This window comes from Macaca fascicularis, chromosome 13 (assembly GCF_037993035.2).
Source record: "Macaca fascicularis isolate 582-1 chromosome 13, T2T-MFA8v1.1".
NCBI lineage: Eukaryota > Metazoa > Chordata > Mammalia > Primates > Cercopithecidae > Macaca > Macaca fascicularis.
The window spans coordinates 1897755-1919933 of record NC_088387.1 but is presented as its reverse complement, the minus strand read 5'-3'; the positions used below and the strand labels follow the sequence as shown (position 1 = coordinate 1919933).

The 22179-nt window shown below is 57.3% G+C and overlaps 1 protein-coding gene across 5 annotated transcripts in view; it reads left to right on the top strand.

Annotated features, from left to right (window-relative positions):
* The window catches only part of FAM178B (family with sequence similarity 178 member B), a 100734-nt gene extending 81334 nt beyond the window's left edge, over positions 1-19400 (top strand). For all 5 annotated transcript variants that reach the window (XM_015433175.4, NM_001283421.2, XM_065526538.2 and 2 more), the window contains 4 exon segments: positions 556-681; positions 16877-16954; positions 17329-17481; positions 19020-19400. In XM_015433175.4, the coding sequence (XP_015288661.3) occupies positions 556-681; positions 16877-16954; positions 17329-17481; positions 19020-19052 (390 nt within the window). In that variant the 3' untranslated portion in view covers positions 19053-19400.
* Positions 19401-22179: the final 2779 nt, after the last annotated feature.

The following is a 22179-nucleotide window of genomic DNA, read 5'->3' as shown; positions in this document are numbered from 1 at the left end:
GTGTGGGTCTGTGTGTGGGTGGGGGTGGGGGAGCTGGGTATGTGTGGGTGGGGTTGGGGGAGCTGGGTATGTGTGGGTAGGGGTGGGGGAGCTGGGTATGTGTGGGTGGGGTTGGGGGAGCTGGGTATGTGTGGGTAGGGGTGGGGGAGCTGGGTATGTGTGGGTAGGGTTGGGGGAGCTGGGTATGTGTGGGTGGGGGTGGGGGAGCTGGGTATGTGTGGGTGGGGTTAGGGGAGCTGGGTATGTGTGGGTGGGGGTGGGGGAGCTGGGTATGTGTGGGTGGGGTTAGGGGAGCTGGGTATGTGTGGGTGGGGATGGGGGAGCTGGGTATGTGTGGGTGCCTCTCATCTCCTGGGAAGTATGTGTGATCCATTTTACAGATCTCAGAATCTGGGAGACCACAGTTCATAAGTGAGAGGTGGGTCTGGGTCTCAGAAGCCAGTGCTCTAACCCACTGCCATCAGCTGAGGTGTCCAGGCCAAGTCCTGGGAGTACCCCGAGCTCTCGGCTCGGCCACCGCCCTCTGTGAGTGACAGCCTCCTTTCTCCTCCCCAGCTGTCCTCGCTCAGCCGGCTCCTGGGCCTCATGAGGCCATCATCTCTCAGGCAGTACCTGGGCTCTGTGCCCTTGCCACCCTCCCAGGAGCAACAGCCAAAGGCTAGTGCGGAGCTGGACCACAAGGTGAGTGAGCACCCAGCACCCGCCTGCCTCCGCCACAGGTAACAGGGAAAGGCAGGGCTGTGCACATTGCGTGGCCTGCGGGTCCTTCCAGAACCCCAGGGCCATGCCAGGGCAGACCAACAGGCGGCCTCCCTGTGTTGAGCGGAGGTGCTCAGTGTTTCACCTGTAATTAGTGCTGTTACCTATGCTGCAGGCGGGGGACGCCCTGTGTGCGGGCATAGGGACCGAATGTCCGCCTGTCCCTGCTGGTGTGCCTTCTGTTGATCTGGGGTTGTCAGTTAGCCTTACAGCACAGTTTAGGGAGGATGCAGGAGCCGGATGCCAGCGAGGGGACGGGAGCACCTCAGGATAAGCGCAGGTTGTCTAGACGTGCAGGGCATCCCTTCTGCAGGCAGAGTTGGGCCCAGCCTCCCTATTCATTTTCACTATGGGTATCACTGAGGCTGAGTCCTTGGCCTGTCCCCAGTTTTTCCTAATTGACTTTCCAGACATTGCCCGGCTTTCCTGAAAGCCAAGCTCTGGTGGGAGTCAGGAGCAACGAGGGGCCCCAGGGCCTGCAGGTTGTGGAGTTTGGAACAGTGAGGCCTAGGAGTCCCTGAGTGAATGTCAGAGCAGGGATGATGGTGGGTGTGAGGGCTTCAGAGTGGGCATCCCAGGCCCAGCTTCCTGGGGAACAGGGCTTAAACCTCGGTGCACTCTCCTGCCCCTGGGGACTCAGGGATGAAGAATGGAGATAGGGATCGTCATAATTGGGGAAGGTGGTAATTCCAGAAACGCACTTGGAGGCTGGATGTTGATACAAAAGTCCAACCTTTGGGCATCACTCTGCAAATCAGATAAATGGATTAATTACTTAATGAACACAAATGAACCATTAAAGAGATATGCTTATCCCCAGGTGCACGCTCCTCTTCTGAAACATGTGGGGAAAGTTGTCTTTCAGTTGTGTCTAGTATTAGTGCATTTATGAGGCTGCTGCCTCCCAGGAGAGCGTGAGCTGTCTGCATGCCCCTTCTCTTGTGCCAAGTATTTCCCCAGAAACGAGCTGGTTATGGGCTGGTTATGGGGCCTCTAGAAGGAGGTGGGGGTCAGCCCTGGGGTGGTCTGTCTGAATAGAAATCAAGGAGGCCTGGGCAGGGGGCAAGGAACAAGAAGGCGAGTGGCGAGAGAGAGGAAAGAGGGTCACGTCTGGTCTGGCTAAGTGGAGAGTGTGGCCTGCAGGCACCTTGGGGGCCAGTCCTGGGCCTCACCTAGCAGAGGTGTGGTTCCTGCCCAACTCGCCGTGGTTCAGAGGCTATGTAGGTGGCAGAAGACGTCCTTTCAACAGCTGGGGAAGAAGGACAGCGAGCAGGCTAAGGATGCCTTTTCTTTTTTTTTTTTTTTTTGAGACGGAGTCTCGCTGTGTCGCCCAGGCTGGAGTGCAGTGGCCGGATCTCAGCTCATTGCAAGCTCCGCCTCCCGGGTTTTTACGCCATTCTCCTGCCTCAGCCTCCCGAGTAGCTGGGACTACAGGCGCCCACCACCTCGCCCGGCTAGTTTTTTGTATTTTTTAGTAGAGACGGGGTTTCACCGTGTTAGCCAGGATGGTCTCGAACTCCTGACGTCGTGATCCGCCCGTCTCGGCCTCCCAAAGTGCTGGGATTACAGGCTTGAGCCACCGCGCCCGGCCAGAGGATGCCTTTTCTTTAAAGGACAATTCTCACATACCTAAAGGAGGTTTGAAAGCCTCCCCCTGGTCGGCCTCCATACTGGAAATGACGTGTTTGGTCTGAAAACATGGAGGCCCTGTGCAGCTCGTCAGAGCCTGGAAGGGTGGTGTGCACCGGTCCAGGGCAGTGGAGGGCAGGCGAGGCCCAGGCAGCTCTCAGAAGGCCTTCACTGCAGCCCGAGACCACCTCAGACCACCTCTGCTGCGCTCCCCTACACCTCTGCCCCTGAGTGAGGGAGCCCCAGGCAGAGGAGGATGTGCGGGCACAGAAGTGTGAAACAGGCCCCTGGGCTGGGTTCTGTCCCCTGGGCTGGGCGCTGTTCTGACTGGGAGGGGCCAGGTGGGGCAGGTGACTGGGCTCCACGCCCACCCCGACCGACTGACTCCTCATTAGGCCTCAGCATGTTTCATCTTCAAAGAGGTGAGATGGGCCACTCAGCAGCCAAAAACAGCAGCGGCGGCATCCACCCTGTTTTATAAGGAGTGGTGGTCTGAGCCATGGCTGAGCCTTTCATGCCCACAGCTCAAAGTCTTTGCCTTTTCATTTCCCTTCAGTGCAATGGGGAAACTGAGGCCAGAGTAAGGTTGACCTGAGGCGGCCCAGCCTGGAGGAAGTGCCTGCGTTCCCAGTCTTGGGGCAGCTGAACTGAGCCTCTGCCTTTTGACGCCCACCCATCCCCCAGGCCCTCTCACTCCTGTCTGGGAGATTTCCTGCCCTGTGCGGCTGGGTCACAGCCTTCCTCCAGCCCTGCAAATAAACACTCCTGCCCGGTTTCTTCCCCACCTCCTCTCGCTGCCTCAGGCCTTGGCCCAGCCTTTCCCTCTGGGAAGAGGCTGGGAGAGCTGCTGTTGGTGTCCAGGGCCCGACTTTCTCTCCTCCCTGACACCTTGGGAAGTAGAGTTGTCCCTTTGCTCGCCCCGTGTCCAGCTCGACTGTGAGACAGCCGGCGTCTCAGCACCGCGTCCCACGTTTGGCACTGGATGGACAGATGAATGAATCCAGTTTTCATTCCTTTATCCTTCTCTGAACTCCGGTCTTCCATTCTGTTCTGGCATTCGCTCTCCTGCCCCCATTCTAGAAACCTGCCTCCTGCACGCCACCGGACCAGCCTCTGCGTGGTGGTCCCCTTGTCTCGTAAGGTCTTTGTTGTATCATTAAGTCCACAAGAGCTGATAGCCTGGCCTTCTCCTGCAGGAGGCCCTGGACTAAAGAAGTGTTACCTGCGTGTGGCAGAACCGATCCCAGCACATCGTTTGTAATTATAAGCTAGTGAGGTCCTGCCTGGGAAAGCACCAAGTACTTCAGCAAAGGAAGCCGTGAGCTCCTGCTGCAGCTGTGCATGGGGGTCAGGAACTGGAGAGAGTCAGGGGCCACATAGGTGCCTGCCCTGGCCATGTGTCCTGGCTTTGACCACCGAGTCTCAGTAGAGCAGGCAGAGCTTATACAGACTATAAGAGCTTCTGAGGGCCGAGCGCAGTGGCTCATGCCTGTAATCCCAGCACTTTGGGAGGCCGAGGCGGGCGGATCACGAGGTCAGGAGATCAAGATCGTCCTGGCTAACACGGTGAAACCCCGTCTCTACTAAAAATACAAAAAATTAGCCGGGCGTTGTTCCAGGCGTCTGTAGTCCCAGCTACTCAGGAGGCTGAGGCAGGAGAATGGCCTGAACTGGGGAGGCGGAGCTTGCAGTGAGCCGAGATCGCGCCACTGCACTCCAGCCTGGGCGACAGAGCGAGACTCCGTCTCAAAAAAAAAATAGAAGAGCGTCTGTGGACTATCCTGCTTAGCGAGCTGATAACATTTGTAGCATTTTGAAGAGCTTCTGGATAAAGAAAACAAAGCCGAGCCCCTTTGGGTTATCTGTGGCCGTGCGCGTGCCTGGTTGAGCTGCGCTTTATTCCCAGAGAAGAATGAGCGTCTGGTTCGGAGTGACGCTTGGGGGTCTGGTGCAGCCACGCGAGAGGCACAGAGGTGGCACAGGGTGTTTTCCTGTGGGAGAGTTAACACAGGAGCGTTTAATGCTCAGAGTTGGCCTCCAAGTGCTCCCTTTGGCCCGTGGGTACTGATTCGCCCTGACTGCCTTCCCAGGCAATCAAGGGAGACTGTCCTTCTGGCCGCAGGCGGAAAAATACTGCGTAACTTGACTCAGTTTGCCACTGTCTCTCCAAGCTACCACCTGAGCCCACCAACCCAGAACCAGGGTCTTCTTGGGGCAGTTTATTTCCTTGTAGTTGACTTGTATGAACCATATCTGGCCAGGTGTTGTCTGGTGTGTTCTGTCCAGCCTCAGGGCTCAGGGTCATGAAGGTCATAGCCTATTCACTCTTTTTTATTTTTATTTTTGAAACAGGGCCTGTCTCATTCTGTTGCTCAGGCTGGAATGCAGTGGCACCATCAGGGCTCACAGCAGCCTCGCCTTCTCAGGCTCAGTAGATCCTCCCACCTCAGCCTCCCAAGTAACTGGGACAGGCATGTGCTACTACACCGGGCTAATTATTTATTTATTTATATTGACTGATTGATTGAGACAGAGTCTCACTCTGTCGCCTAGGCTGGCGGGCAGTGACCAGATCTCGGCTCACGGCAACCTCCACCTTCCAGGTTCAAGCGATTCTCCTGCATGAGACTCCCAAGTAGCTGGGATTACAGGCACCTGCCACCATGCCCAGCTAATTTTTGTATTTTTAGTAGAGATGAGATTTTACCATGTTTGCCAGGCTGGTCTCGAACTCCTGACCTCAGGTGATCTGCCCACCTCAGCCTCCCAAAGTGCTAGCATTACAGGCGTGAGCCACCATGCCCAGCCCATTTTTTATTTTTCTATTTTTATTTTCTTATTTTATTTTTTTATTTTTTTTGAGACAGAGTCTCGCTCTGTCGCCCTGGCTGGAGTACAGTGGTGTGATCTCGGCTCACTGCAAGCTCCGCCTCCTGGGTTCACAACATTCTCCTGCCTCAGCCTCCTGAGTAGCTGGGACTACAGGCACCCACCACCACGCCCAGCTAATTTTTTTGTATTTTTAGTAGAGACGGGGTTTCACTGTGTTAGCCAGGATGGTCTCAATCTCCTGACCTTGTGATCCGCCCGCCTTGGCCTCCCAAAGTGCTGGAATTAAAGGCGTGAGCCACCGCGCCTGGCCCATTTTTTATTTTTTTTATAGAGACGGGGTTTCGCCACGTTGCTCAGGCTGGTCTCAAACTCCTGAGCTCAAGCAATCCTCCCACCTCAGCCTCCCAAAGTGCTGGAATTACAGGCGTGAGCCATCTCAATGGGCCCCGATTCACTACCATCGAGATTATTGATATTTTGGCTGTGTCAAAACCTGCTATTGCATATTATACTCTTCCTTACCACACTTACTTACTGTTTCTTGCTTTTCTTTTTGTTCTACTGATGCTCTATTTATTTATTTATTTATTATTTAGAGAGAGAGGCTCGCTCTGTCACCCAGGCTGGAGTGCGATGGTGCGATCTTGGTTCACTGCAACCTCCGCCTCCCAGGTTCCAGCGATCCTCCCGCCTCAGCCTTCCAAGTAGCTGGGATTACAGATGCCCACCATCATGCTCAGCTAATTTTTGTATTTTTAGTAGAGACGGGGTTTCACCATATTGGCCAGGCTGGTCTCAAAACTCCTGACCTCAGGTGATCCGCCTGCCTCGGCCTCCCTGTGCTGGGATGACAGGCGTGAGTCACCGTGCCCAGCCTACTGATGTTCTGTTGATGAAGTTTTTTAATTCTGTTTTTCCCCTTAGGGATTTGGGAGGTATCCAGTACCAGGATCTTTATGGTGGGATGGAAGTTTCTCCCTGGTTGGTTAAATTTGGGGGCTGTGAAGTTGTTAAGTATTTTTCGTTGTATGGAAAGAAAACTAAAGACCACAGAAGGGGAAGGTCCCAGAGCTGGGGCAGAGTCGAGGCACCAGGAACCTGGTCCCCATCTCCCCATCTGCCCCCTGAGCATGTCCTCCTCCCAGCGAGATGATGTCCTCAATGGATAACAGCTAAGGGGCAATCTGTAGGTTCTGCTCCTGTGATGGTCCCTGCGGGGGGGCACCACCCAGGTCAAGGCCCCCGACCGAGTGCAAGTGGCTCTAGTGAGCTTCCTCGAGGTGCACACCACTCACGGTCCCCAGCTCCTGCTCCTGAGGCCTGGCGGTGTGTGGTGGTTTGTTTACTGGACAAGTGCATTGGTACAGAACGGAGTTGTTGGCGGGGGGCGGGGGGGGCGGGTGTGCCCCAGGGGTTGGGTGACGCTCTGGGATAGACTCAGCCCCGCTGTGCCGACTCCACTGCACTCAGGCTCATTCTGAGTAGCTCTGTTTGTGTTCTGCAGAGGGCGGGGCCTCTGCTGTGTGTTTGTGCATAAGTGCGTGCTGTGCACATCTCCTGTGTATCCTTGTGGTGTGGCGCGTGTGTTGATCGAGTTGGGAAACAAGTTTTACTGCTTCGCTCCTGCTGCTGCAACTGCAGTTGTCTGTCCCTGTGCTGGGTGACCCTGCCAAGAGCCGCCTCAATGGGAGGTTGTGGTGGAGAAAGGCCTGGCTTTCGCTGCAGGGCTGGGCAGGGAGGGGGCCCCTGCCCTCTGGCAGCTGTGTGCCTGCCTCTGCCCTCTCTTGCTGGCACACTCAACTCCAGCAATGGGACATGTGTTCCCCTGGCACAGGCCGCTGACCCTCTGTCCCCCTGAAAGGCAGATGGACGCTCTTTCCCCATTCCCCCCGTGCGCTCTGCCTTCCCACCTGGAAGTGTCTGTCTCTTCCTCACTGCCCCGCTGGGCTGGGGACCTTGGTTAGGCCAAGGTCAGGAGGGTGGGGAGGAAACCGACTGGTTTTGAGGAACAGAAAATGGATATTCAGAACTTGTGAGTTCCTCTCCTGTCTAATCTGTGGTTGGTTCTGTCTTACTTCCTCCAAAGTTCAGAACATCAGACATATTTAAAAATAAACCTCAAAGAGATGGCCTCTGGGAAGCTGACCCTCCAGGAGAGGGAGACCTCGACAGATCTGGGGACAGGCCAGTACCTCTGGGCATCCCAAGGCCAGGCAGGGCCCAGGCTCAGGCCAGCTTTGTTTGGGTCCCAGAAATCCTGGTTTCTTTATAAGTGTATGAGCAGGCTTGAAGTGACAGAGTTAAGCTGCGGAGGCAGGCTTGCATTCTTCAGCCAGCTTTTGCTCAGGGCCTTGGCAGCACCGGGGCCTGCTCCCTGGCCCACCCCACCTAGGCCCCGTCCTCCTGGAGACCCTTCGAGGCCTCTCTCCCTAGGCAAGTGACTCATCAGCTTCCAGCCTAACACTCTACCTGGGTCTCCTCATCCTTTAACTCTTCCTGGACAACCCAGTGGATTATCTTCCTCTCGTTCTAACTTAGGAAGATAGACTCTAGTGCCTGCCACATCGTATGAAACTGCCAGCCAGAGCCCCCACCAGCTGGCCCAGTGCGCGGCTTCGCTGCCGCACATTACGTGGGACGTTTGAATCCAAGCAGTGATGGTCTCCCAGAAACGCTCTGTTCTCAGCACTGTGTCTTTGCTGCTGCTGTCCCTCCTTCCTGCGGAGCCCGGACTCTCTCTCCCGTCCTTGGATTGCTGCGGGCATGGCTCAATCCATGGCTGGTTTACATGTTGCTTCACAGACTTGAACGGCTACCTTTTAGGATCAACCCAGAGTCTCACCTCAACCACAACCCCCATGGCTCCCCCTGAAATGCCTCACCCTGTCCAGGTACAGTGGCTTATGCCTGTAATTTCAGTGCTTTCAGAGGCTGAGGCAGGAGGATCATCGGAAGCTAGGCGTTCATAGACCACCCTGCACAACATAGCGAGACCCTATCTCTGCAAAAGTTTTTTTTTTTTTAAATGAGCCAGGTGGCCGGGCGCGGTGGCTCCTGCCTGTAATCCCAGCACTTTGGGAGGCCGAGGCAGGCGGATCACCTGAGGTCAGGAATTTGAGACCAGCCTCAACATGGAGGAACCCCGTCTCTACTAAAAATACAAAATTAGCTGGGCATGGTGGTGCATGCCTGTAACCCAGCTACTCGGGAGGCTGAGGCAGGAGAATTGCTTGAACCTGGGAGGCAGAGGTTGCAGTGAGCCGAGATCGCGCCATTGCACTCCAGCCTGGGTAACGAGAGCAAAACTCCATCTCAAAAAAAAAAAAAAAAAAAAAAGCCAGGTGTGGTGTTAGCAGGGCATAATGGCACATGCCTATGGTCCTAGCTACTCGGGAGGATGGCTTGAGCCCAGGAGTTTGAGGCTGCAGTGTTTGAGGCTCCCAGCTGTGTAGCGAAGAGGGCCAGGCACAGTGGGGACGGTCCCTTACACGCCATCCTCAGTCTGCAGGAACAGCTGCCAGGATGACCACAGCCTTCTCAAGTGCTCTCCACGCACCACCTTTTCTGTCCCTTCTTCCCTGTCTTTGCCAGGACTTTTTAGTGACGGAAACACAAACACAAATCCTGGAAAGCCCTGGGACAGTTCATCAGGCTTAGAGGGACCTGAACAGTGTCAGAAACCCTCCATGTCACACCCTCCTCCTCCAGGCTCTGCCCCTTGGCGCCTTCCCAGGCAGGCCCTCCCCTCCTCCAGGCTCAACGGCCTTGTCTCAGCAGCCCTAGGCAAGTGACTCATCAGCTTCAAACCTGACACTCTACCTGGGTCTCCTCATCCTTTAACTCTTCCTGGACGAGAAAGAGCTCCCGCCCTCGAACCGTAACCAGAGTGGCGCCTCATTGGCTTGGTTCGGGTCCAGTGCCCATCTCTAAGCCAGTCACATTGGCAAGCTCCCATGCAGTGAACGGCCAGCCTGGGACTCACGGAGTCACCACCATGGAACAGTTTGTTCTGAGCGTAGGGGACAGGAGGCTGGGACACTCTTACAAAGGAAGGGAAAAGACGGGACCCCTGGACGTTTACAGCATCCCTGTGGTTCAGTCACAGGCAGTGGCCTCGTGCTCTGGTGTTGCTGGGAAGGATGAGGAGGGCAGTCCCAGGCTCTGACCAGACGTGCCAACACCCCGGAGACAATTCAGTAAGTGAAAAAGCGAAAGACAAGAAGGGGAAGCCATGGGAAAACCATTGCTCTGTCAGGGTGGTTATGCAATGTCTTGGCTGGTGTCAGTGACCCCCTCCTGCACCCTACGCGCTCACACGCACACTGACACGTATGCATTGATGTGCACATGTACAGGCGTGAACTCGTACACATAGGCACCGAGAATCTTGTCCGTCTCTGGGCAGTCTGCAGAGCTAGGTTTTCTGGTCCAGATCTCCCTTGTGTAAAGGTCTCTGGTCCCAGCTGGAGGAGTAGGAAGACCCCGCCAGTCCCTGCCTGTCATCTCCCTGACCCCCACCAGCAGGAAGCCAGAGAGGAAGGTGGACTGGGTGGGAGCCTCCGACCTCCAGCTAGGACTTGCCTCCAGTGCCTTGGCTCCTGCCACCAGCCTCTGATGGAGGAATGGGGAGATGCTCTGAGATAACCTCCCCACCGCAGTCTGCAGGAATCCGGAGCTCTCAGCCTTCCATCTCTTTTCCCTCCCCAGCCCCATGCACCGTGGCCTCCACATTCCCTCCCTGTCCTCAGTAGCACGAGCAGCAGCCAGGGACGCTCAGGCCCCAGCTAGGGATAGAACTTAAGAGATCCCCGCTGTGAAGGCTCTTGGATCTCTGAACTCACTCTCCGGGAAGCCAGAGGTGCAGACGAGAGCTCCTGTTCTGAGGGCGTGGAGGGTGTGGGCACGTGCTGGGCCCCGCGCCCTCTGCAGCCTGGAAAGAGACACCCAGCTCTCTGCCCAGCAGCGCCCGAAAGCAAACTCCATTCAGTGGCCATTCACTGCAGCAGAGCTGGAAGTCCTGCCTGCTGAGCTGCTGCCAGCCCATCTCCCGTCACACTAAATGGGCCTCATCCCTGCTCCGCGTTTGGGGACCGTGTTTGGGTCACCCCCACCCCATGCCTTAGCAGGCACTTTCACTGACAGAATTGGGTGTCTTGCCTGGCAGGCCCCACCGGTGACGTCTGCTCTCTGGCCTCTTGACCCTGTGTCTTCTGTGACCCTAGGTTAGAAAGAGGTCTCAGGTCACCGCCTCATTTCCTAGCGGTCGGTCATATGTCTTCATTTCTTCCTCGCTAGGACTTATGACCGGCGACCTGTCCTGGTCAGAGTCACTTCCCAAGTCGGCTTGCCTTTGGGAACAGAGCTCTCGATACCGCCCTCTGCTTCCTCCTTTAGCGTCTGCCAAAACCAAGGGTCAGGGGGTGCAACCTTGGAGCAGAAGCTGCCTGGGCAAGGGGAAGAGGTTGTACGGTTTGCTCATGGGACAGGGAAGACATGGCAGCCTCGTCCTGGTGGCCAGTGCCACCCTGCAGGGGCTCAGAAGGCATGTACCTAGAAAAATGCATCCCCTTTTGCCTGGTGTCCTAATGGACACACCGGTCGCCTAAGCTCTGGCGCTCTCCTCAGACTGAGGCTCTTGGCCTGGGGCCTGAGTAGCCCTGCCTCGGATTACTCATGATTCATTGTTGTTGTGCCCAACCTGTGTGGATACCTAGACTGTGCCCCGGGGGCCCAGGCTGCAAAGGGCATTCCTCCTCCACCCTGGGGGAAAGCCTCAGCCTCGCCCTGTCCTCCCAGTAGGAGGCCCGTGGACCCTTGCTGTCTCCCAAGGAGGATGTCCACAGTGTGAATCCTCTTTAGAGACCCACCACCACCCACGCGCACGGGGGGAGCTCGTCCTGCTGAAGGCTGAGAGCCCAGACACCTGCTCTTGGGCCAGCCCTGCCCCTCCTGGACACAGGGTCGTGATCATCAGGGAACCTCCCCACGCCGCAGTTTCCACGTCTGCTGAAGGCGGGGTCCCAGGCCCTCTCTGCGTGCCCTGCTGGATCAGGGTGCTGTGAAGTGGTACTATATAGGCTTACATTGAACAAAAAAGGGGAAAAAGGGATTGTGGCCCAGCCCCAGCCTCGGGTCTGAAAGGGCCCAGGGTAGACCAGCGCAGCTTCAGCCTTTCCCAGACTCCGTTGGCTCTAGAGTCGATCTTCAGTCCGTGTGCTTGCACCTAAGTCCTGAGAGGACTCGTGTGGCAGTGGTGACACCTAAGGCAAAATACTTCTGGGCTGGGCTGGACTTCTAGGCTCTTGAGATTGGGCTGAGAGCAGTCCAGCCAGGCTAGGATTAATGCATGTTCCCAGGCTGCCACCACCCAGGGTCCATGAGCATGGAAAGGAGAAAGCAAGGGGACCCCAGGCCGGAATCCCAGCGCCAGCAGACATCAGGGCCAGCTTCCTGAGTGAGAGGTAGGGACACCTGGGGGTGAGCCCCTGGGCCCCAGCAGCCTGGGTGGGAGAGCCGTGCCCTCTGGGTCCATCTTTGTCCTTCCCAGCAGGTGTTTCTGGGTCAGCCTTGGTTCTCCCCGTAACACACACACACTAACTGCCCCAGAGCCTGGTTGGACCTGGTCCCTCAGGGTCCTCCTGCCAGAAGCAGGTCTGCCTTCCCTACCCGGTCTGGCAGCCTCCAGGAGAGGGCTGGATTTGAAGGCTTGTCCAGGGTTAAGACTGGATTCTTGGTCATGACCTGAGCGGGGAGAAAGGTTATATGCTCTGGCCAGAGCGAGTGGCTTCCTGGGAGAGCATCTCCGTCCTCCTTTCCTGCCCTCCTTCAGCGTAAATAGCCCAGGCCACAGCCTGCTCCCTTGGCGTTGGCTGGAGGGGAATTTCCTAAAGGATGAAGTTCCTGGGAAATGTCTACCCTTTTTCCCTTTTGTCTATGACAAAAGCACTGCTAATCGCTCCTACTTGACTTGGGAGTCTTGGCTGGGGGAGCCTGGGGTCAGAACTAGCTGGACCAGAACATGGAGATGCTGACCTCCCTTCCTCTGGTGACAGTCCCAGTCTGCTGTCTGCCGTCACTCAGCCTTGTCATTCCTTCCCCAGGGGGAGGGCACGGCCCCCGTGAAGGCTCTAGAGTCAGGAGTGAGGCATTCCTGCGTGGAACTTCTGAGAAGAGCCAGCCCACCAGACTCCGGGGAAGACCCAGAACACGGGAGCTGGGCCCTTGCTGGCAGCGGTGGCAGGGATGGGCCGGGCTTTTCTTGTCAGTACTGGGTCCAGGCATGCCCTCAGACTCTGCCTTTCCCCATGATGTTGACTGAGGTTTCCGGGGTCCCATTTCCCATCAGGGCTTCACAGCCTGAGTGACGTGCCGTGGGGCAGGAGTTGGGTCCCATCTTCAGACAAGGTCCTAAGGCCTGGACAAGTGTAGCCCCCAGCACCCAAGGAGGGCTAACCCTGAGGCCACAATGAAGTCCCCACCGCACCAAGCAGTTCTAAGAGACCTGGAAGGGCCTCCCTCTGGCATATAGAAGGGCCACCTTGTGCTCCCAGAGGGAGAGGAAGCAGGTAAGGCAGGGATTGCAGCCTTGGCTCAGCCTCTCTCTCCTGCCTGGTGGAAGGGAAGAGGAACCGTGCCTCTAGTGCCAGCCAGGACAGGAGCAGGCTTGCTAAGTTCAGGAATTGCTCACACCGCGAAGGAAGCAGGAAACGCAGCGCTCACACCTGGCCCTTGTCTTGCTGGGAAGGGCCCCCTCACTCGGGCCCACCCCTGCCTGCCCTGCACCCCTCCCGTGCCTCCGCCTGCTGGGTTGGAGGGAAGGGGAACTCAGGGAGCCAGCAGTGCATCACCAGCAAGCCAGCTGGGCTGGGCGACTCGGGTGTCCACAGCCGCTGGCGGTTTAGATGGGGAGACTCGGGGTCTGCCTGCTCCCGGCCACAGAGTCCCCAGTTTCCGCTGAGCTTTTGTTCCTCTGACCTTCACACAGAGAGAGGGGCCTCGTGGGAGGGTGGGGACACCACGCCCCTTGTCTGGACAGGATCAGACTCTCTCTTACCTCTTTGCAACTCTGAGACCAAGAGTCCTGGGGAAATGCAGGGAGGAGATGGAAGTGTTGGCACTTCCTATGCCAGTAGTGAAGGCTGCTTTTCCAAATCCCCACTGGGAACCCAGCTTCAGTCAGGCCCCCGGAAATGTTCCAAGGGAGGGCATCTGCACAGCCACCAAGCTCCTTAAATTGGGTCAACGTCTTCCTTACAGGAAGCACCCTCAAATGCAAGGAGGACGCGCACCCAGCCTCCAGGCAATGTGGCGGGTTTAGTGTTTTCCCTTTGCAAAACACAGCTGATAAAATGTGGTTCACAGGGCTTTTCTCCAGGACTGCCATTTCTTACTCACTGTCCACCCAAACACTGGGAATCGTTTTCCTGGGATTCCCCTCCCCCTCCCTGCCCCTGCAGATTCAATTATGGGAATCAGCATCAGAAACAAGTTGTGAAACCAGTAACTCTCCACTGCCTGGGGTCAGTCCACTGACGGATTTTTCCTCCCTGATACTTCTCCAGGGCATTCCTCGGATCTCAGACCCTCCCCACGACGACTCCTAGGAGGGGAAGCTCTGCGGCCGGGCCCCTCCATACAGGGAGACTCCCCTGAGAGCCCATGGGTGGAGCGGGCCACTGAGCTGCGCCACCCGGGGCTGGGAGTGTTTAAGACTGAAAGGTCTGAGAGAGACAGGCCCCCGTTCGCCCCTCCCAGGCCCACACAGTCTCCCCTGCAGACCCCAGGGTGCCTTCCCCAGCCATTCTCAGTGATGTCCCTGATAACCCTTGGATGTTTTCTCGGCATCCCCTGCCACCTCTCATCATTCGCTTGCCCTCTCAAAGACGGGCCTCAGCTTTTTTTTTTTTTTTTTTTTTTTTTTGAGACCATTTTGCTCTGTTGCCCAGGCTGGAGTGCAATAGCACAGTTACAGCTCACTACAGCCTCAACCTCCCAGGCTCAAGTCATCCGCCTGCCTCAGCCTCCCAAGTAGCTGGGACTACAGGCGACCATGCTTGATAACTTTTTGGTTTTTTGTAGAAACGGGGTCTCGCTGTGTTGCCCAGGCTGGTCTCCAACTCCTGCGCCACAGCTTCCCAGAGTGCTGGGATTACGGGCATGAACCACCTCACCCAGCCTGGGTCTCAGCTTCTTTTCATGGCCAAGTCCCGCTCCCAGGCCTCACGCCCACCCCAAACCCAGTTAGGTTCAGTCAATTACAGTTGGCAGTATCTTGTTAAAAAAAGTTTTAAAGCAGCTTTCATTGTATTCTCACTGTATGAGTATACACGTTGTAGAGAAATAATCTTAAAAAAGGAAAAAGGAAAGATAAGGCTACCTACCCTGTAATCCTTTCTCCCAGAGGGAGCTCATTCTCCTACTGCCTAGTGCATTCCAGCACACCAGTGTGGCCACATTCTCTCACCTGCCTCCCCCAGGCACCCCCTGTCCTTACAACTCTGCCCCCAGGTCACCCTGACTCCCTTGCACCTGTGCCGGCCCCTGGTTCTGGAACCGCCCTCAGGGTCTGTCATCAGCCCTCCTCTGCCTGCACAGGGCCATCTTTGCCTCAACTCCTACTGTTCCTTTGAGGCTCACTTTAGCTTAGTCACTTCCTGAAGCCTCTAAGTTGTACTCCCTATACCCCCAAAACCCTGGAAGGGCCCTTTCTCCTTTTGGTCAGTGCAGAAGCAGAGATACGTTATTTCTTGACCAAATGGTTGCCCTCCTGAAGTATCTTTGTCCCTCTAATGCCTGAGTGTCTCACGTCGCCGTGTCTCAGTCAAGGTATAGTGTCCGGCACACAGGCCCAAACTTGCTTTATGACAAGGGGCAGTGAGCTGTTGCAGGACTGCGAAGGCTGGACAGAGTCCCAAAGGCAAGGCCAGGTTGGAGGGAAGGGGAGCTCAGGGAGCCAGCAGTGCATCACCAGCAGGCCAGCTGGGCCGGGCGACTGGGACATCCACAGGCTGCTACAGGGACCCGGCAGGTAGAGGGAGCTAGGCTTCACGGAGGTTGGGTCTTCCCCACCCCACGGCAGCTCTCCTGGAGGCATGCCTCAGTTTCCCCCACCGTGTCTTCTCTGCGTGCCGTGTGCAGGGCCACCTGGTCAGCCTGTGGAGTCAGACCGCCCGTGGGCCTTCACGGTTGTGTTGAAGAACAGGCTGGGTCCCAGGCAGGGTGGGTGCTGCTGGTGGGAGCCTCAGGTGGCCTTTGACCTCAGGATTTTACACTGTGGTATTTGGTGTTTTTTTTTCTTTTGAGACGGAGTCTCGCTCTGTCACCCAGGCTGGAGTGCAGTGGCGCGATCTCGGCTCACTGCAAGCTCCGCCTCCCGGGTTCCCGCCATTCTCCTGCCTCAGCCTCCAGAGCAGCTGGGACTACAGGCGCCGCCACCTCGCCCGGCTACCTCCTTGGCCTCCCAAAGTGCTGGGATTACAGGCGTGAGCCACCGTGCCTGGCCGGTATTGGGGTTTAAGAAGTCAGTTGATGGCACCAAATCTGATGCCCTGAGAAGTGGTCTGGCCTCTGCCCTGAGGAGACTCCTGGGCCTGTGCAAAGAAGCTGTAGCCATTGCTGAGGCACTGCCTGGCGCCCTGGGAGGGCAGGGTGATAAGGTCAGGGGAAGCCGGGGCACAGGGGCCATGGGCTGGTTCTGAGCTCCAGCCCATTGTCACCTGCCGGCATCTCTAGAGCCCACCTCTCCCACCCCTGCTTGTCCGCAGGGCTGGTCATTTGCCACCTCCTGATCCTAGACGTGAAGAGAGAGCTGAGAGGACAAGGCAGCGGGGCCTCTGAGTGGAGGGTGCGCTTGCGGGCAGTGACTGGGACTCCAGAGCAGGCTGTGTCCCTCCTGGAGCCTCACGCCCTGGGACACTCCCCATGACTTGGTTTCTCTAAACGGCAAGCACGTAGCCCATAAGCGAATGGGCACCAAGAGAGCCCGGGGGTGCCTCAAGATCAAATTGTTCTCGGGCCAGATGGAGCAGGCCTGCGTCCTGTTTTCACTGCTTGAGAGTGCAGTTGGCAGGAATGAGGATGGAGGCGAGGTGTGCAGACACTCAGCCAGAACCATCGGCTCCCGTCTCTCCACCTGCCTCCTCGGGTCAGCAAGGAGACTGTCCAGGCAGGCTACACCCATGTTGGTGCAGGTGGCATTCTGCCAAGGGGTAGGCCGAGTCCAGGAGCCATGTGCCACATCCCCCCAGAGGGGGCTCCCTTTGCTGTTTGCACAGAGGCACCCTGGCCTCAGTACCTACGGGTAAGGGTGGCCCGGGGAACAGAGACTGCGGAGGTCAGAGTGGATAGGCTCCTCTCAGAAGGTGTCCTCTGTTGTCCCGGCACAAGGCTGGGGAACCGTGTGTGTTTCTGGATGGCTGACTCTGTTTTCTAGAGGAGGGAAGGTTGGCACCTCATCAGAGGGCAGGCTGGGAGAGCCTGCTAGGGAGTCACAGCTTCGAGTGAGTGCGGGCCCAGAGCCTGGCTCACCCAGGCCGCCTTGAAGATGCCTCCCTGGAAACTGTCGCTGAATGCCCAGGGGTGGAGTGAGCCCCGCCCTGGCCTGCCGTGCTGCCCTGGCGGAGTTAGAGAAGCAGCTCCCCCTGTGCTCTCCCTCCAGGCCTGCTACCTGTGCCACAGCCTTCTGACGCTGGCCGGGGTGGTCGTCAGCTGCCGGGACGTCACTCCAGACCAGTGGGTGAGTCTCCCAAGGGCCGGGGTTGGGGTGGGGGTGCCCAGCTGTGTCTTCTCCCCCAAGCGGCGTGGCGTTGACTGGGATGGCGCCCAGCCCACTGTTAGGAACTGCAGAGAGCAGGAGGCTGAGAGAGAAGCCAGCCTGGGAGAGCCAGGGCCTCTTCCTCCCGACAGTGCCCCACCAGCCGAGCCATTCCCAAGGGACACTGACCAGAGCCCTAGCAGTTGTGCTGGCCCCGTCCTCCTTTTCCTGCTCAGCTTCTGAACAGTCACTCAAATGTGCCCCTTCCTTTGTCTGAATTTGTTCTCCTCCTGCCCTGCTTTGGATGTGCCTGGCTCGTGCTACACTCGCCTCTCGGCCTCCCTCCGCCTCCGCAGGGCGAGCTGCAGCTGCTGTGCATGCAGTTGGATCGCCACATCAGCGCACAGATCCGGGAGAGCCCCCAGGCCACGCACCACACCATGCTCAAGGACCTGGCTACCCAGACCTACATCCGCTGGCAGGAGCTTCTGACCCACTGCCAGCCCCAGGTGGTGCCCTCTCAGCCCCCAGACCTGGGAGGGGCGGGAAGTGGTCAGGCAGGGCTGGCCAGAGCCACCGGCGCAGCCACCCTCGCTGCAGCTGCTGAGCTCCTGGCAGGGACGTGGGTGGAGCGGGCATGTGGGGGAAGGGTGGGGACGCTTGAGGGGCCTTCATCATTCTTATCAAGAATCCAGTGCCAAAGGCCAGGCATGGTGGCTCACGCCTGTAACCCCAGCACTATGGGAGACCGAGGTGGGAGGATCACAAGGTCAGGAGACCAGCCTGGCCAACATGATGAAACCCGTCTCTACCAAATATACAAAAAATTAGCCGGGCATGGTGGCGGGCACCCGTAATCCCAGCTACTCTGGAGTTTGAGGCAGGAGAAATCGCTTGAACCCAGGAGGCAGAGGTTGCAGTGAGCCCAGATTGCGCCACTGCACTCCAGCCTGGGCGACAGGGCGAGACTCCATCTCAAAAAAAAAAAAAAAAAAAATTCCAGTGCCCAGGGTGGGTGCGGAGGGAAGGGGACACAGAGATGCGCAGTCCTCAGGAAATGCAAAGGAAAGTTGCCCTGGAGAGGGAAAAGTCTGGACCCAGAGTGCCAGTCTGTCATGAGCAGTGCCAGGAAGGGGCCTCCTGCTGTGTTAGGAGGAAGGCTCCCAGGCTGCCTGGGTCCTCTCCACTACACCCCCTACCCCGCCAAGTCTTCTCAGAGCTTGTAGGTGTGATATTCACAGCTAGTGTTTCTTGAATGAAGATCTGTTTCTATAAGAACCCACACAACCCCCATGAGGCAGGTGTTACCAGGAGCCCATTTTACAGAGGAGCAGACTAACCAGAGGCCCTGAGAGGCTCGATGGCTTACCCCCATGACGCAGGCAGCTTGTGTGAATGTCAGAATCAGGGCATGAGGCAGCCTGACTCCCAAGCCTCTAACCTAACCAACTTCAGCCCCTGTGCTGGTGCCCTCCCTTCCAGCCCCATGTCTCCAAGCAGCACCCTGCTGGGCCGGCTCGGGGTCTCCCTGCCTGAGCCCCCAGCCCTCTGTGGAGGGGCACAGGACCTGTGAGGACCACCTCCCACCCCACCACCAGTGCCCCTCCACTCCTAGCCTGCCTCCTCTTGACTCCTCTCCCGTCCTTACCCCATAACCTCTGACTTAGGGCTGACACGTGGGCCACAGCCTGTGGTTTAGGTCTCAGATTTCGCCAAGTCTCTGAGAAGGCTAGAGAACAAACCTCATCCTCACGCCCCAAGGAACTAGATCTCACCAGCCTCTGGTGGGAGCAGCGTGCTTGTCACGAGAAGAAGGAAAAGTGATTCAGGGCCTGGCAGGGGGGCCCTGGCAGACCACTTGTACAGTCACGTAGCCTGATGACCGCTGTGTCCTCGCCAGCACTGTGAACCCAGGCATCCTGCTCAGTCGGTCCCTGGCATAGGCCTGCAACGGGTGCTGAATGGACACCGCCAGCCCGGGGAGCTGCAGGGCAGTGGGCGACACCTGGGCCCAGGCCCTCACAGCCTGCTTTTCTCCTTGCCGCAGGCCCAGTACTTCAGCCCCTGGAAAGACATCTAAAAGAGCAGGGTCAGGGCAGCCCAGGGCTCCTGGCTCCAGCAGGAAGTGAACAGGCTCAGGGAACTGGAGGAAGCAAAGCATCAAGACCAGAGGCGGCCACATGCTGACCAGCCTGATGAAGCAAGAGCCTGCCTCTGCCACCGCCCTGGCCGCCTCTCCTCTCAGCAAGGGATGGGCTTCTCTGCCTCGCCCACCCCTCAGCCCTCCTCCCAGCCATCTCCTCTTCCCTAAGGCCTCTGTCTCCATAGCTCTGGTTTCCCTGGGCCTCCGTCCTCCCCACCCTCCTTCCTCTCTCTCCCTGTCACCAATGTGAGGTTTCTTTGTGCACATTAAAGTCTTTCAGCATCAGTGGTTTAGAACACTTCCTTCAGTCCCTGTCCCGAGGGCTCATGTCAGCGTCCAGTCTCCTGATGCTCCTGCCTGGGTTTCGCTGGGTTCTCAGCTCCACAGTTACGGCACTGGGGCAGGCCCAGGCCCCGCCTGTAGCAGAGGGCTGTCTGCAAGTCCCCGGGGAGGGGCAGTGCTCCCCACAGCCCACTGTGGCCCAAGAGCTGTCAGAAACCCAGGAACGGGACGTTTGTTTGGACCCAGTGTGGGACCACTCCCCATTCCCCGCCCCTGCTGAGGAGGTGGCACAGAGTGAAATGTGGATCAGGGCTGTAATTACACTTAATTCCATTTAGTGCTGAGCTCTGAAATCAACTCCCCAGCCTCAGGAGTGGGGGCGGTTCAGAAGCCACTTGCAGATGCTGCTTTTGCTTTTCCTCTGACTTGCCCCAGATGAGTTCATGGGACCTGATTCCTGATAGGGTCCTAGGTAGTTTTGACCTGAACGCCTTGAGGAATGAGTGGCCCTTTGAGCTCCAGGATACCGCTGGAGATCTATTTTGCACACTCCTCCAACCCTGAGAATCCATGTTTAGTCCCTGGCCCCTCCTGACCCTTCCTGGGTTTGGATGGGGTTTTGCAGGTGACACAAGAGGTAGCTAGGCAGTGGCAGAGGACTGCCCCTGCCACACTGGACTGTGTCCATTCCTCAACTCAACCCTGGCTGTCTGCTAGCTCCCACGGCGCTGCGTACAACTCTTCTGCTTTTATGCGTCCCTCTCTTTGGCTTTCATGCACAGGGATAGGGAGGGCGGGCTAACTAGGAGAGATTCCCCCAAAATAAAGGACTTTCAGGCCAAGTGGCTCCACGTGCAGACCCCAAGTGGAGTTCACCAGCTCTGGGGCTGTTTCAGACACAGCTGCCTCACTCACTGCGTCCCCGGAACGCCAGGAGCTGGAGGCATCTATTATTCAGGGGCACGGGCACAGCACAGTACTGGATACCACACAGGATGCCTTTCTGCCTGGCAGCCTTTGCCAAACGAGAGGTGGAAGAAACCCTCGGCCAGGGTGACTTAGATGCCAGGTGACCTCCGTGAGAGTTCTGGTTTCTGTTCCCGGCCGCATCACATGCCCCCATGGCCCGGGCACCACCGAAGCCCCAGCAGCATCAGGTCAACCTCAGATCCTCCAATGAGCGAGCAGGGACTCTGGTGAGCCAGCCTCCTCCACCCGCCCTCGGGGCTGCCCTGCTCCACACGGCATGCACTGACAGTTCATCTGTAACTATTCACTTTTCTCTGGAAACCTGGAAATCACCTTTGAAATTTCCCTTCTTTGTTCCTACTGCCAAGGGCAAAGAGGAAGTAGGGACGCCTGAGAGGCTAAACGGGAGTTTCCAGGTCTGGAAGGTGGCCCTACCTGGCTCTGAGAAGGAGCTGAGCTGTCCATCAGCATTGATCACTGGAGCCTTCCTCCCCAGTCCTGGCTCTTATCCACTGTCCCCTCCTCTCCTGCTCCCCAAACATACTCATCCCCAAGATAGATACCAAGGGGAGAGGAGGTGTCGGTGACGGTTCAGTCCCTCCAGAGACCTGGCTGTAACCCGAGCAGAGGTGTGCACTGTGAGGTCGCCCAAGGGCGTATGCTGTCCCCTGGGGTGTGTAATGGGCTCTCTCTGGGACTGGCTGGGAGCTGACCATATCTTCTAAAACTAGTCTGGGATCAGTTGGAGACTCAGCCTCCCCAAGGCCCAGATGTTCACAGTGGTGCTGGCACGATGACCACTTGCCCTCCAGATCTTTGACTTTTCCAGATCCCTAAGCCCTTGGGAAAAGGCTGGGGGATATCCTGATAGGAGCCACTGGAAAATCCGCATCCGGGGCTGTGATGACGGATGTTTTCCTGCTTCCTTTTGGTCCTGGTGACAGGGAGGGGCTGGGAAGGGAAAGGCGTCCCAGGTGGGCGGCTTTGATAACTCTCCTTTGGAGGAAGTAGGGAGGGAGAGTTCTTTTCCTATGCCTATGTCGCCAGTCACCGCGGTCCCCAGGCGCTCAGAAAGACCCTTGAAGGGTAGCTGACCCAGGCTTTCTCACTTCCCCGTCTGGGGGATGACAGCAGTCCTGGCTGCCTTGGAAATCCACCGGGCAGCGTTCACCAGAGAACCCAGTATCCACCCCGGGCCTCCCTCCAGCTGCCTCAGGAGAGCTGGCAGGCAAGTAGCTCAAATGAAGGGCAGTGTGGCCCACAACCAACATCAAGAGATGGGGAAGGGGACTTGCTTTTCAGGAGACACTCCTAGGTCATCTCTAGGGGCTGGCCTGAGCTGCTGGGTGATCTCTGAAGACCCTTGAGAGGCATTTAGCACAATTTCAGTCTTTCCTTGACCACAAGCAGTTGTCACTGCCTGAGTCCCAAAGTGTGGATACCTTCCATAGAATATGCTAGGCCCTAGGGAGACTAGCCAGGTACATGCACCTCCCCACACCCCCAGTACATGGATTAGTAATTTTTGTCTTAATCGAAGACCCAGAAATCCTTTTATTCTGTCCGTTGTACTTTCATTTAGAAGTATGAATCACGAGCAAGTAGCCATGCAGGAAACTGTATCCTCTGCCCACCCCCACAGAAAGGGCCAGTGCCGGCATGGACGGGATACAGCAGGAGGTGCCTGAAGGTGGAAAAGGGGAGGGAGCTGGGAGCTTCTGAGACTGTTTGGGAGGATAAGCGCGTGGAGTCTATTAGCTGGAGGCTTCTACATCCCTGGGCCTCCAGAACCCAAACGCCTGCCGCTGCCCTG